Source organism: Adiantum capillus-veneris, chromosome 28 (assembly GCF_014529385.1).
Source record: "Adiantum capillus-veneris isolate H3 chromosome 28, ASM1452938v2, whole genome shotgun sequence".
NCBI classification, from domain to species: domain Eukaryota; kingdom Viridiplantae; phylum Streptophyta; class Polypodiopsida; order Polypodiales; family Pteridaceae; genus Adiantum; species Adiantum capillus-veneris.
In genome coordinates, this window is record NC_140958.1 from 72,188,729 (window position 1) to 72,205,421 (window position 16,693).

Consider the following 16,693-nt stretch of genomic DNA (forward strand, 5'->3'; position numbering starts at 1 on the left):
TTTATCAAATGCTTCAAGTCTTTGAAATAATTTTGGGATTTTTGTAAGATGTTGGAATATTCTATAACTTCTTTATTGACATGAAAAGTTTCCTAAACTCTTGACCTCTCCATCTGTAACCCTCCCCTTATACCACTGCATTTTGTCGACAAGAGAAAATGCTCACAACCCAATGTATCAACAAATAGCAGCGGTCCCATGCGGCCCCACTTTGTTGATGTTTGTGCAATGCACATCTCCTTTCCATTAAGATGCACACCAAAAGTATTGATAATGTCTAAAATATGCAATTTTAGAGAATTTTTTGACTATTTGTACATGCTTTACTTCCTATTAACCTGGTTTGAGACCGGCTAATCTAGACTCACAACTACTAAACTTAGGCAAACCTTCTCCAAGCATTGCTCGCAAGGAGTCGTTTTGTTGCATAGCTATCATCACACACACACAAAGAATGTTTTAACATCACCAAAATAAATAATTGAGTGACAAATACTATTAAAAGAGTTTAGAGAGAGAGAGAGAGAGAAACGCAAGAAGAAGAAATACACAAGAGACCTAAAAGATCTAGCTAACTAGTATTGATTTCTTGAACACAAGTGCTTCTATGCTCGCATACTTTGACAACAAGGGAGAGATTCTATCACATTTTAAGATGCATGACGTGAAAGTGTTCATGAACAAATAGTGTGCACCTTATCGTACTAAGCTACTTATGCACTGTTGTGATTAGGTGATGATGTAAACCAAGTGTACATGAATAAATAGTGTGCATCTTATCGTACTAAGTTGGTGCATTGTTGTGATTAGGTGATGATGTAAACCATTACCATGCTTGTGCACAAAACATAGAAAGTGTACATGAACAAATAGTGTGCACCTGATCGTACTAAGCTGCTTATGCATTGTTCCAATGATGTAAACCATTACCATGCTTATACACAAAACATAGATAGAGATGCAAGCAAAGCATCTAGAGAGCAACATAGATGTAAGGGTTAATCAAATTCGTAATATTAAAAGAAATCCAACTCATCTCTTTGAAACTTGAAGCTTTCCTAGTACATTAGAAACTATGAGCCCTAATCTTTTCACAACTCTACTCTTAGACATGAAAAGTTTGATAATTACACAGTGTAGAAATTATAAGCCTTCATCTTTAAAAACTTGTTGGCTTACCCAGTTTGTACTTCTCGACTTGGTAGCCCTTTTGTCAACCCTAGGTAGACTGAAAAGATGTCCATCTTGCTATATAGGAGGTTAGGATGTGCCCTACTACCATGTCTTGCTTATAAGGAAGATGCAAGCATAGAAGAAAGTCAGAGAGCGGAGCAGAGACATTGAATCCAATTGTGTTCCTATGTTTGAAACCAATTCTAGAACCCACTCTATTTTCAGAAAAATCTTTATCGTTACAATGACTTGTCTTAGCTTTCATCTTCACACCATGTTAACTTATATAATTTGTATAATCAAGCTTGGTAGCATTGCTAGACCAAGATAGACCAAAAGGAGGACTCTCTCTCTCTCTCTCTCTCTCTCTCTCTCTCTCTCTCTCTCTCTCAATAGAAGTAGAGCACTCATGAAAAATAATGTCTATGAGAAGCTCCCAAGCTTGGTATCAAAGAATGCTTTGCAGCATCTTACATATATTTATGTTTGTTAGAATCTATAAAGCTTACTTCTCTTTACCCCTCCATGTCCTTGTTTACTTTTTGTGTCCTTGTTTACCTTTCTACCCCGGGTCGAATAGTGTTGAGGGAGGGGGGGGGTACCCTTCTCGGCAAGTAGCCAGCAAAAACGAGCATGCGACATCATTTGTCCCCCCAACCGATCAGGGCTAAGGGCACCTTATGCTCACTATGCACGCACGAGAGAGAGAGAGAGAGAGAGAGAGAGAGAGAGAGAGAGAGAGAGAGAGAGAGAGAGAGAGAGAGAGAGAGAGAGGACAAAAGATTTTAACATCTCGAAATGCCCCTACCCTTTGTGCTGGTTTTTGATGGATTGATCTTTTTTGCATAATAGAGATCTATCTTTAAGAATCTTAGACAAACATTTTCACCAATAAGCTGACAAATAATGGCATTTGTATATCTACAAATAATGAACTATTTGATTTACATTACGATCACAAATAGAACTCCTAATATTTTCTAACAATGGAGAACCAATACTTCAATGAAGAATTGCAAAAAATTATGTCTAGAGAGATGTATGCGGGATTAATGAGGGTTATCTTGGGAATTTTGATAAAATTGAAGGTCATTTTAAGAAGTTTTAGCCAAATGAGAGGGGCATTTGGGAATTTTTGAAATTTGAGGGGTATTTCAAGGATTTTGAAAAATTTCAAGGGCATTTTGGTCTTTTTTCCATTTTAAACATTGCCCTGCTTGACACAAAAGGGGATTACCCTATTGGTTGCACTTGATGAGCTGGCAGGGGTTGCATTCCATCCCATCCTTTTTTAAGCTAGTAATCTTATTACACGTGGCTACCATGTCCTCTCACACACTTAAGCACACCATATTTGGTGCTAAGTGTGTAAAGGCCCCTATGAACAATCTCCAAACACCTTAAAGATCTATTTGACCCCAATTAGTGATGCAAGAAGTGCTACAATGGTTATAAATGCATAGAGTAAAGGAGCCCATTTAGAGATGATGAAATTGGGGGACAAGGTGACATACTTGAAATCTATCACTTTGGGGCATGGTCATGGAAGCACCACCTATTCCTAAGCACATGGCAGTGAGGAGTTGATGATATGGCTCATAACTGAGCTGGATTTTATTGTAGTTTTCTATCATTTCTTTGTAATAAAAAAGGGAGTGAGTGGCCTTGTCACTAAATCACACCTCAAACTTAGAGGGGATCTATGGTTGAAAATCGGCATTGCGTGTCGGTGAAGATCACGATGAGTGATCTCTAGTGTGAACTAGATGTAAACTTGGGCAAATGTGAATTTGCATGTGAACTCAAGTGTGAATTGTATGTGAACTCTACAAGGTATGTGCACAGCATTTTGGTGGTGTGAACTAAATGTGAACATTAGGAAACATATGAACCTCAAAGGGGCCTTCTAAGAGCAAACAATCAAATTTCACTCAGCAATAGGACATAAAAGGGGGGCATGGATAGGCCATATCTATGTACCTCAGAACTATATCATATAACATATCTATGGAAAGAGCTCGAAAATGCTCTCCAAATGCATTATTGTCCGATAAATTTGGAGTTAAAATGCTCAAGTTATGGCCATTCAAAAAAATGCAAAAATTGATGGACCGTGGCCACAAGCCCAATCTCAATGGTGTAGAGAGTATATTACAAAAACATCTTTGACCCTAAAGGGCCCTTTTGGGGTCCATATTTTACCTAATGACTTGGTGTAAGCTCGATGTGAACTAGGATTGTGGACATGCCAAAACTATTTAATATAATGCTACATTTTTTCCTTACATTAAAAAAATGTGTGCACTAGCATAGTGGTAAGACATTTGCTCCATGAGAGGAGATCATTGGGTCAACCTCGCCCAATACTATAAATGGATCGGACAATATAGGATCAATAACGATTTGGGACTATAGATCCCCTCCAAAAAAGGAGGTGTCACATAGTGTTGTGGAGCGAGTGGGTGTACGAGTCTGGCTCTCTCATGCGCCCACCTCCAATGAAAAAGTGGTATGCTAATTACCCAAGAAATGCTAAGCCAACATGGACCTATAGCATAGAGCTTAACTCGGTCTCTAAGCCAAATTAAAGACATTGGTACTCAATCTTTGCATAGCTAAGCTCTCACCTCACAACTTTTGTGGATGGGTTTCCTAACCTCACTCTTATCTTATTGGCAGACATAGCGAGAACCATGAACATAATTGTCACTTCATGGGATGAAGTTGACTCGACTAGTGCATGGAGGCTACAAGAGGTTGTCAATCTCTTGGAAAACAACAGACAACTCGCATCTAACTCAATCTGCACTCAAATGACCTAAGTCATCAAAAGCTAATCGCTAATCGGCAAGCAAACCATAATCGTACAGCATCAAACGACATCCAAATGCTATGAACTTCTAGGACAAGTATATAAGAACTAAGCACACATGATTATGGGCTCAAATCTCACTTTTAATGAGTGGCAAGAAATGCGTGAGATTTTGACCTAGTCGTTTTTGACCCCGAATGCATCTAAATGTTTAGCAATGATACCCCAATACCCCGCCTATACTTACTTTTTGATTTCCTAGCTTAAATTTCTACTTATGATGAAATTAGGCCACGGGTTGACGACGTCAAATGCTACGATTTATCATGATATATTTACCTCAATGCATAGAGCTCTTACATGTGGTTGCAATTCAACAGACGACACTGCAATTTGACATTTGACAAAGGAGATAGAAGCTAGAGAAGGAGAGAAGAGAGTACCGTAAGCTCACGCTGTGTATTTCGTACCCAAAAACTTAATAAAAACTTTACAAAGTTGGCTTTTATACCTTAGCCAAGGTTTTTTAGGTCAAAAACTAATCATCTGGGAGCTCTAACCAAGGATTAACTGATACAATCTGGAAGCTGATAGCTCCCGCTCATAGATTACAATATCCACTCGTCAAATAGGAGTTACAATATTTCCGATTTGTGAAAATAATAAGTGTTTTTACCATGAAGCTTTCGAAAAATGTTACATGGGTTAGCTTGCTGCTAACATTCTCCCCCTCCTCCACTGTGTTATCCCTTGACACAGTTTCATGGAATGAAGTAGTCTTCAGGTTGATGGTTGTTGAGGCGGTCTTCAAGTGCTTGAAGAGATTTTTGATATTGGATGCACCGTTCTTTGTCAAGGACTTGTAAAAATTGATTAGTAACTCTATTCTTGAGTCTATGGCTAAATATCCGACGAGCCTTGTAGTTAAATTGATGATCACTGGTCCAAAAAATTTTGCACGCCATGTGAAGAACCCAGTGTAAAAGGCTTCTTTGAATGCCAACATATTGCTTGATCGCAAGAACATGCAAGAACATGCATCTGGCATAGAAGCTGTAAAGGACTTCTTCTGAAGGTTGCCCACTTAAACCATAGCATTAGCCCTGATAACCTTCTAAAAAGGACATCACGGGGCTCCCGCTTGTTCAGGCTCATGAAAAACTTGGATACATGTGAGCAACATTTTAAAACGTATAAAAGACTGTTGGCTAAGGTAAAAAAAATGATGAGGCTGCAATTTATTTATGAAAAGTATGTACAAGTGAAGTAGAACAGCGATAATCTAAATTAGGGTCTAATATCTGCATAACCAAAAGGAAAAAACCCAATGGGAAAAAAGTGCCTTTGGGATAAGCGCATTATGAAGTACTGATTAGCATGGGAAATATTAATAAAGTACTGAAGGGATTATTTGCTAAAGATATTAAAATAAGAGGGCAACAAATATATGAAGGTAGCATGACGGAACATTGGTTTTCCTGCTGTAGTCCACTCAAGGTGCATATGTGGAAGCAAAAAAGAGTGTTTAATGCATATGTCCAATGATGGGACACCCTATATGAATTCATAGAAATGCATGGGAAACAATATGCTGTGCAAGAAAGATTTTGAGAGGTTCTTCAAAATGATGGTGTAGCTATAAAAGCACATGACATGACTTTGCAAGCTGGCACCCCTTTAAGAATGTTTTTTGTTGTTGAGGATATGTGCTCTCATCTTACTCTGCACTGTGCGTGAAGTGTTGGACTCTACGACACTCCACCCATTGTAAGTTAATAGACTTCGACTCTTATGCTCATCTCATCCAACATGAGCGCCATGACTTAGTTATGATGAGCTCTTCCAGCTTGAGCATAAGCCTAATAACTACGACTCTTAGCACAGAGTTTATTACAACTTGAAGCTTTGCGACTAATGCTTTGCTCATTTTATGGCTCAACAGCCCAACTTTTACTATGCCAAAGAGTGTTTTTTGCACCCTGGTGACTTCACTTTTTACATTCTTGTGCTTACTACAATTCTTCAGGTAAAAGTAAGCTTGAATCCTCAAAAAGAGGATTAGTAAAGGACTAAGTTGGAATTGAAGGTTTCTTTTGCCATACATGTTTTATCATCTTTGAATCAAAAGTTTTGTTGGTTGGGTTGTCCTTCTTTGACTGTGAAGACTCCATTGTTCGTGTGATTCTCCAATTGGGCCTATTGTAAGGAGTATTTGAGGTTGTTGCAGGCTTATGTTGGCTATTGGCATCTGGATTTTAACTCGATTCATTGGAAGACTTAGGAATCCAAATCTCTTGGGACCTTTGTAACTCCTTTGTTGACTTTGCTTAGCTCTAGGTCTTGTTGAGCTCTTGAGATCTTCATGCAGGTCTGGTGTAGTTGCAGTTGGCTTGTGGTTGACTGATAGCCAAACCTTTGTATAACCTGTGTAGAATCCTTGTCTAAGAGGAAGATTCTTTGAGATCTACCTCTGTTCTGTATCCCCTTGAGAGTTGTGCTTGACTGTAGCAGTATTTGATATCGTCCTTTTGCACATTTTCTTCTTAGGTATCCTGGAATATTGTTGAGATTGATACCTAGTGGGCCTTCTTTCTTGGGAGGGCCTTGATGTTACTCCATATGCCCTTACCTACAGTTTTGGTATCCATATATGTCTGTTACGTCTATAGTACTCTTGTTATTTTAAGCTCCATTGTGATGCTATCCATCCCATGTGTTCGTCTTTCTGTGTTGATTTCCTATATTTAATCCAAACCAGATCATTGACTTTGACTAAAAACTGCTCATAACAAACACTTGCTTGACTATCTTTTGCTTTCTTGAGTACTTTGGTTGAAATATCTTTGTTTTTCTGGGTGTCTTCCTAGAGGTTTCAGTTGGGTTAGCAATGGACGTGAAGTTTTGAAAGCCTGACTTGCTTGAAGAAGCTAATCCATGAGGGTACTTTGATGTAGAGGCATATGTTGTCACACCTTTTGTGTTAATCGATGAAAGGTCTATTTTAACTTTACCTTTGTATGCAAGATTTGTCTTTGATTCCTGTGACTTTTGCAACTCTGAATCTAGCATTAACGGTATATGTATCTATTTTCCTGGAGTGATCTCTGGTATTCTTTGGATGCTATTTACAACCATATTTCACTTTGCTTCTTTATCCACCAATAGAGCATTACATTTGACACTTGCTCCTTTTGTACTGTTGCTAAGAACTAGAACTATTCTCATCGGAGGTTCTATTGAAGATTTTTGTTCTACTTTTGTCACGGTCTAGTCTTGATCTAAATGTGTCTCTATGGAAGGTGGCTTGAGACTTAGTTTTCCAATCTGACTTTCATCAGCTGATTTAGTTGGCAATGTATGGATCTTTGGACTTCCTATTGCTTCCTGGGTGTCTGCAATTTTGATCTTCTTTACTTCTTGTCTTGGTGGCATTCTCTGCTCAACGGATTTCGTGGTTGCTCTTTGCTCTGTTTGATCTGCACTTCTTGATGTCTGATCTGCTTAATCTCTTCTGAGGTTAAGTCTTATGGAGATGAATCATCTTCAATAATCTTTGCTTTGGCATCGATCTCCATTTTAGCTGTGCTTGAGGACTTTGTGTTGTTGTCCACGAGTGACTAGTCTTGGTCTTCATTATTTGTTGTATGTGATGATGACTCCGTCAAGTTTGAACTTCGTATCTCTAACATCTTCTGGGCCATTGGCATTCCCACTATGATGTCGTCTGGTATATCCTTTGTTGTGATCACGTGGGATTGGGTTGTGATGATCTATGAACCTATTTGAATGGTGGTGGAGACGATTCCCTAATATTAATAGGTTTATCTCCAGATATGCTCATAAATTCAAGAGCATCTTCCATTTGTGGTTGGCCACATTTTTTCCAAGTGCGAAAAGACATGAGGTTCTTGTCTAACTAAAAATCTAGTTTTCAGTATTTCTTTCTGTACAAAAAGTGCCAAAAAACATGAGCTTTCAGGATTTCTTTCCGTACTGATTGATTTTGTTGTGGCATTGTCCGTGGGTTGCAATTTTTCTACATTGGCTTTGTCTTGATCACCTGCTTCCGTTGATGTTGACTCGTATGACTGTGACACTGCACCTTTTTCTTGCAAATGTTGAGCATTGTCTACCTACATTTGAGAAACTTTTGATCTTAGAAGATCCACTGTACTTTCTGGCAGAATCTGTCTCTTCAAAGGAGATTTTGGTGGTGACCTTTGTGTAGCTTTCTGGACTTTAGCTTCCACTGATTTTGACCTATCTATCACATGTTCTGGTAACTTAAGGCTTTGCATCATCTTCAGATAGTCTTTGACTCCAAGTTTAACATTTGTAGGGGCTTGTACAAGGTCATGAACCTATTGGTATTCATTATTGTTTGTATCTTGATATGCATATGTGAGCTTGGTCACATGCAATTGCTTGAACACTATGGGATTTGTCGGCTTTTAGCTTTGACTTGTGGAGATTGATTGAAACTTTTGTCCTTAATGATCTTCATTTTTTTAAAAATCTACAAATTCTTTTGGAATCTGTGTCAATTGAGAACTTCCAAGAACCATATGATCTTTCAATGGTTTTTGATTTGAAGGGGTCTGCTGGCTAGAAGTTCTAGGGTTTCTTACTGGTGTAGCATTTCCCTGGTATTAGAGCTGAGCTTGATGATTTGCAGCTCTCCCCTTTGTAGGGTGATCACTATAGCCTGCTCCATTATGAGAATTTAAGATTTTTTGGATCTGGTTTAGTCTCACCTTTTGGGATTATGAAGGCACACTTTGGGTAGCACTATTGATATTTGGAATCTATAAACCTTTTGCATCGTTTCCTATATATCTCCATAAAACATGACAAATTATCTTCCCAAGTCAAGCTGTAGATAGCATTATCTTTTCCCTGATAATGTCTATCCCATGGGTCTCCTATGATATGAGATTTTGTGGTTTCAGGACCCTTTGCAACATAGATTTTAGAATCTCGTCTATATCTACATCTATTTTGGTCAAAGTATATGCTCATTTGGTCACAACGTCGAAGTCTACTTTTCGATGGAGGAGAGTTTGGCTCTGAACAGATTTTTGGGTTCACTCGGGTAATATCCTTCAGCTCTAGAGAGGATGGGCTATAATAGATTCTATCCTCTAAAATGAACCATCCTTTTTTATCTATCACTGGACGCACTTCTATGAGTTGGGAGTGGGTTGTTCAAACACTGGTTGATCCTTTTTGTACAGTTGCCCTTTTTGGTCCACATGGTGTGCAAATGAATTATGTGTAACATACAAAGCTAACATCATTCGCTTTGATGTGTCCCTTAGACTCGTGAATGATTGCATACTTGTGGCAGTGGATGCAGAATTATTTGCAAACCTTACACTCTTTTTTACCTTCGGTGATAAATCGAGATTCACATTTCTAATTTGCTCCATGCTTTGCTTGGTTGTTAATGTGTCCATGTTGTTTAGATTTCTTGGAGAATCTTCATGAAAATGTCCACTTTTTCTTCCACAATCTGAGCAATACGCCATGACTGGTGGTATTTCATTTGGTTCTATCATGTCAAGCTCTAGCTGAGAAGTTTCAGCTTGTGTACTCGTCAAGTTATCGGCATCTTCTTTTAAAACACTAAGCATCAGGCTATAGATTGCTTCATCCTGACCTTTATACTGCCTTTGACTTGGTTCTCAAATTAAACTTGCTTCTATTGGCTGATATTGATTGTAGATTTGACCAATGTAATCCATGTACAATGATCCTGATTGCATATGCACTAAATGGATGCTTTGCGGGCTTGTGCAGGTTTCTGGATGACCACTTGGATCCATATTTTGCACTTCATTTTTTGAGCTTGCAATACGTGGCTTCACTAAAATCTGTGAATATCTGGGAGTTCTCTGAATCGGGCTTTACTCTAATCAATAGGATCGTGCCACTCATAAGATACCTATGGCCTTTCGGATCTATATACAAAACCTTATCTGCATTGTAGCCATATAGTAGTAAAATTTTCTCTATTGCAGTTGTGCATGTGTTGCTACTGCTACTGGTTAGCTTTGGCTCTCATGCATTTGAACTCTTGGCTCAACTTGACTCCATGTTGTCTTGGTCTCTAAGAACTATCTCTTAGCAGATCCTGGTGTTGATTAGCAAAATTACTCCTGCTCGAGTTTTATAAGATTGCTTTTGCCAAAGTACTTTTGGCAGTTGATTGCTATTAGACTCACAAGAGTTGATTTTTTTTTGGCAGTTGATTGCTCTTACACTCACAAGAGTTGATTAACTCTAGCTTGAAAGTGTCAGAATTGATTGCAACCTTTGAAATGATAAAAATTTGGGCTTTGAATAACCTAATTTGCAATCCACCGCGATTTGTATCCCTGATCGTCCAAGTAGAAGCTCAATTTGAAGTGTAATCACTTATACTAGCCAATTTTTGGAGTGAACAATCACTTCTAGCTTCTTGACTGAATTGTGGCAACACCTTCCAGAATTGGGCTAGAACTATGAGATGATCTCGGCTCAAATGATTACCAATTGTTTAGAGTTCGTAGACTCAGTTTTCTAGAATTTGACTTAGGTCTCACCTTTTTGATCCAAATTTCACCAAACTTGATATGAGTACTCTACTTCATGTGCTTAACCCTTTGGTATACTCAATTCTGCAAAAAAACTCAAATCTGAGGTAGATGTAAATAATCGCGATTATTTACTTTTGGGACTTTGTTTTTTGCCAAGATGATGGTACAAACAGGTAAAGCAATTTCACAAAGTTTGGATAAATTTTGGGACGTCATCCTAGCATAGGGAGGACATCAGCATAATGTCAATCCGAGGAGTAGGATCCGGCTAGGGCATGGAAACACACAAGTGGCTTGTGCGTGCCAAATGGAGGATTAGAAGGTGAAACCTACACACAAATAAAGCTACGGAGCGGGTAAGATGTTGCTACGAGGAGTGAGCACACTACTTACTCTACCATTCGGCCTAATCTCTCACACGCAAGCTTAATCATGCACTACTCTCTAATCAATCACTAATCCAACTCTAATCAAGCACACAATGAGCATAGAATAGCATAGAATGACCACACCGGGCACCAACACTCTACACAAGCCTACACACACTTAGTAGCATGCTTAAACAATAGGGAAATATGAAAAAAGAGAGAGATTAATCAACAAGTCATCCACTAATCTTTGATTAATCAAGCGTTGATTACACCATGAGCAAATGAGAGAGAAGAGGTTAGAGTTTAGCTATTGGTATGGGGCCGAATCGTCCATGTACGCACATAGAAAGCTCAAGAACTCCATAGCCATCTCCTTCTTCCCAAAGCTTATCTCAAGTGAGTAAGAATCCCCTTTCACATTGTGTGTACTCTCTAGGCTTTTTAGAAGTGGCCGGGCACCCAAATGGCCAAACTCACTTAATCTGCTATCTGCACTGCCTAGGATCTAAATATAGCTCAATGTTTACAAGTTGGAACTCTTGATGAGCCCAAAACATAATTACAACCCGCATTTGCGGTCATTTGACGGAAAATCCTAAAACTTAATTGACCATCAATTGTGACCGTAAGTCCATAGATAGTCATCAATTCCAACTCTTCTCTGCATCTATTGCTTGTATTTTCTTCATCTTCATCTTTACTTTGCATTCGCATCATCTGGCCTCGTTAGCATTTACTAAAATTAGTAAATAGCATCTTTGACTGGTCCGTTTGGCCATTGTTGACTTAGCCGCCAAACACTCCCCCCATCCGATTTCAGTGCACGTCCTCCTGCGCTACCTGGTTGGCTAGCACTAGAGAGATTTGAAGTTGGTGGTGAATGTTGTTTTGAAGAGCTGTAAGATGTTGGGTTGACTTGCTGGTGTAATATGAGATTAGGAATTTGGGTTCAAGTAAAAGCAATTGGCTTGAATTATTATGGGAATAAAGCAAAATAAAAAGCTAGGTATAGCACATTAGGGTCTGGAAACCCTGGATGGGGAAAAACCTCATGGGAAAAAGTGCCCAAAGGTATGTGATCTTATTATGGGAATATACAATGATGGGTGTTTATGGACTGAATTGAGTGGGCTTATATAAATAACGTGAAAGTGAATTGTTTAAGCCTTCTGTCCCTTGAAAAGGGTCAATGATTTGCCTTGAGTCTGGAGTTGCTTTGTTGTTGCGTGTACCTGCAAGGTGAGTGCATGGGTGGAACAATAAAGAGTGCGTAATGCAAATGTACAATTATGGGACATTCGATATGCTTGCACAGATTTATGCATGGGTAAGATTATGTTGTGCGAGAGAAGAGTATTGATGGGTGCTCCTCAGAGTTAATGCAGCTAAAAAAGTAAATTAAATTCACTTTACTAGCTTCCACCACTCTTGAGAAGGGCGTTTGATGCAATGGTTTCCACTCTCCTAATGTGCACAAGTGCGTGTGTGTTTTGTGTTGAGCACTTCGCCTCTCCACCATGATTAAAATAATAGATTGACTATGGTCACCTATACAGAATGAGCGACTTGATATAATTACGCTCAACTCTTCCAGCTTGAGCTGTAGCCTAATTAGCTAGACTCATAGACCACAGAAAAATATTAGGACTTGAAGCTTAGGTCTAACACTTTGCTCATTTATCGGCTCAGCAGCCTGACTCTTGACTCTTTTTTTTTTTTGACTTGACTTGACTACTGTCTTGAGCTCTCAACAAAGTATATATCTAGACATTTAGAGCTCAGATCCTCAAAAAGAGGGTTATTAAAGGACCATATTGGCAAAGTAGGTTTTTTCTGCCATACTTGGGTGACCTTGGTTGTCAAAATTGCTTGTTTTAACTTTTGGTCCATTATCTGAGAAGATCGGCTAGTTTCATTTTGTGGAAGTGGGAGATGACTTCAATCTTCTTCTGCTCGTTTGTCTGCTTTCGCACCCATATGTATCTGTTGTTTGTTGTTGGCTTATTTTTACAGACGACATATTGACGTTTTGGACCTGTATCCTTGATTTGTCGGTGTCTGTACCTATTTTGAGTTGAATTTGATCTTGATTTACCTGTTTGTTGTTTTGGTTTGAAGCCACTTGCTACTGTATAGCCTGATATCTTTGGTTTAGGTAACCAAACATTCGGATGACCACTGTAGTAGCTTTGCTCTTCTAAGCTGTACTAGGAGGCAATCCATCCCATTTGCTTACCTGAATTGTTTGGACTAGGATCATTTACCCAAACTGGATCTTTGACATTGATGTCATTGGCCGCAACATAGGTTTTGATGTGCTGCTTGTGTCTTTGTTTACTCTAGGTTGGGTATTTTGGCTGAAAGACCTTTTTATAATGTAGTCTAGATTGTTGGTCTATCTTTCCCTGGGGTGTTGAATCCACAGCTCTTATCATTGAATGTTTAGCTGCATTTGTGACTTCCTTGTTGGACTTCTTTGCTTGTGGATGACATGCTTTGGTGAGTTCTGCATCTAAACTGACTTGAACAGTCCTTTGTGCCTCTATTTTTGACAATCTGTTTGAGTCTTTAATTTCCTCTGCCAGCTGGACAGAAGTATGTTGACTCTTTTCTCCAGATGCAATGCTTACCGTGGCCTTTGGTTCACATTGCTCATTATTGATCTGTTTGTAGGTCTTTTGATAGGCTTCATGTGCTTGATGCACCATTTGATTCTGATTCTTCAAGTTAATTGTGATTTGTGTCACCTTTGGTTTTGTGGCATCTTTCATTGGCGAGACAATATTAGGATCTGTCTTTATGACCGCCTCTGCCTTTTGATTCAAGTCTGCCTTTGAACACATTGAGATGTCTGTTTCTTGGCTTTGAGACTTGATCTCTGTCTTTGTTGAATTCTGAGGTACATTCATTAGCGTTGAACTATCTATGCTATTAGCATTATTATGTAGAATCTTTGATTCCACATTTCTGCTTGTTGAAATCTTCAGTGGCAAGTCCTTGACTGCCCGCACCTGCTCTGGTTCTGGGTCACAGATAATTTCTTCATCCACGTCCTCTGACATTGGATCGTCCGCTGCATCTTTGTTGGATCTTTCGACTTCAGGCCGACTTCAGGCCTGAAAAATTCCAAGCTATTTGAGACTATCCTTTGTAGCTGATCTTTTTTTGCAGCTTGATTTTCAATCGAAATATCATTGACGCCTTTGACCTCCAATATTTTAGTCATCAGTTTGTCTCTGGTATCCTTTGACAAGATATGCTTTCTTTCTGGCAACTTTCTATTTGGAGATGTCTGCTTTAATGATTCTGCTGCTTGCAGCCTGATACTGTCTTGGTTTTGCTGCTTCATCATATCTAAGTTCATCTTTACTGGGCAATTGAATATTAGATTATCAATGCCACATTCGTAGCAATGCACATCTATTCCTATTTGTTCTATACGTGGTCGAGGTATCTGTCCATAATATTGTTGGTATTCGTTGCCCATAGTATCTTGGATCAAATATGTCATCAGCATGACATGCAGATACTTAAAAACCAACACTGACGCTGGCTTTGACTGATTGACCTTATCTTTTTCGACTCTGACATTCTCAAGAAGCTTGTAATAGCTTCCATTATAACCCTGGTAGATGTTTGTTTCAGCCCCTGCTTCAGTGACCAACTTTAATTCTATGTCTTTTATCAACATGTGATCCTTTATCTGTGGCTTCTGTATAGTCTTAGGACTATGTTGTCGATTTGGCTTCTGTTGTATTTTGAATTGTAAGAGAGTATTGTGACTCTCCTTTGCTGTTTGCAGTTGATAGGGTTGTTCTGATTGCAATAAGTGAGGTGGAAATTGGACCCCCCCCATCCGAGAGTGTTCCCTATATGTAAGAGGTATCTTTGTTATGCCAGATGTGGATATTCTAGCTTTGTCATCTAGCTTAGCTGATTGAGCTAGGTCTTTGTGAAGTCATGCTAACTCAATAGCTGATTCTTCCATTGATTGTACGTGTGTTTGTGTTGGTACATTTTGTGGTGCATGTGTAGTGTTCTGTACCTGTGACTGTTGTGTCGTGGCACTCATCTGTGTAATGAAAGGAGTTGAATTGTGCTCATACAAATTCGAAGTCTGATCATGTGTCAGTGGAAGCCTAGAGCTTTTAAAGTGCACTTCCCTATCTTCTAGTGATTGACTTTGTGCAATAGTGGCAGTGTGACCAATATGTACCTGGTTAGATATCATTTTGTCATGTGTCCGTTGCTCAATTTGGTCTTGTGGAGTTGAAGGTGATAGGATGAAAGCTGCAGCTCTTTCCGATAATTTATCTGCAACACAATAAGATCTAATTCATAGCATCTTCCATCTATATCATAGCTCTTGTCTCCAATGCGCGCTACCCATAGTGTCCTAGGAACTGACTCGCTAAATGTCCTTACCCGCGTGACTTGAACCCATCTTTGTCCATCAGAATCTACATAAATTGGATCTTTCCATCTCGTTTCGTGGATCCAATGAAGGGTTATTGGTTCAGGTTGCTTGTTGACTTCTGAAGTGGTTGAAGGCAACTGTCGTTTACACATGGCTTCAAGGAATTCCTTCCTGTTGACTATGTCTTCATTTTTTGGCAGATTGATTATAGTAGGCCCCGTCTCTTGAGTGATTTCTCTGTTCTGAGCTACCACTGTATTTGCATTGGATGTTAAAGCTAAGCTCATTATCAAGCGGTAAATATTACCACTTGTCGACACGTATTTGTAACCCAACTTTGAACCATCTTCATGAGCTATGAAGCATTGATCTGGCTCTTCCGTCGCTTGTTGAGGTGTTTCTGCTTTGTACCATCTACCCTCCATATCTCTAAAGAGACTGCTACAGTTTTTGTCCTTGTAATTTGACTTTATCAAGTGCACAGTGACTCGACAATTGCTAACCTCTGGAAGATCTTGCCTGTGCAATTTTATTATGTCCAACTCACTACTTGGTTTGAGCTTCATGTACACGGATCCTAAACAATCTTCCATTAGGTTCTTTTGTGAATTAGCCATGTTGGTAGCTTCGTCTACTTCCACAACCTGTATTGTCGGGCTTTTCAGTGCATTTTTCTTCGACTTTAGATAGCGATTGTATGCATCATCCATGTAGCATGGAAAGTCTTTGAAATGACCTATTAACTCCAACCTGATGCCAACTGATTTGACTGTTATTAATGAGCTTGAAGCTGCATCATAACTGCTTTGATTTGCCGATGTTGCCATTGACTGTGGCTATTACATCTGCTGCTCCATTTTTCTTTCAAACCTCTTACTGACCTGCTGAGCACTTGTATTCCCTTTTTCTAGCATCTCCCACGGGTGACCAGTGGTTTTCCTAATTCAAAGCTCTCTGCTAGGCTTAGCTGTGATCTCGACGATCTGCTTTACCTGTATAACTGTAGCACTAGTTGGCAAGATACTTACCACTGTACTGCAACGATACTCGTCTTTTTGATACCTCGATTCCAGTTGATTAGGCGATGAAATTTTCTCTTTATCTGCAAAATTGTAGATTAGCAACGCACTTTTGACCTGAACTAAAACAACCTCAATTTTCCTGTTGACAGCACACTTTATATGGCATTTAATTAAATTAAACCACCACGCAGGTGACCATAGGTCATCCGACTTCTGCAGTGTATTTGTCCGCAATTTTTATTTTTCCGGTTTCACTATTACTCTTATCCCTGGCACACTCAATTTTTCAGCTTCAATTTGCTCTTTTGATGACTTGCACA

The 16,693-nt window shown here is 39.1% G+C and overlaps 1 protein-coding gene across 1 annotated transcript; it reads right to left on the reverse strand.

Moving 5' to 3' along the window:
* Nucleotides 1–15,161: 15,161 nt before the first annotated feature.
* Nucleotides 15,162–16,178, reverse strand: LOC147420666 (uncharacterized). Its single transcript, XM_086504571.1, has one exon. It carries the CDS (start codon nt 16,176–16,178, stop codon nt 15,162–15,164), a length of 1,017 nt encoding a protein of 338 aa, XP_086360697.1.
* Between the last annotated feature and the right edge of the window lie 515 nt (nt 16,179–16,693).

What these genes read in the sequence shown, in the direction of transcription:
- LOC147420666 (XM_086504571.1), bottom strand. Translation starts at nt 16,178, where the DNA reads ATGGCAACATCGGCAAATCAAAGCAGTTATGATGCAGCTTCAAGCTCA.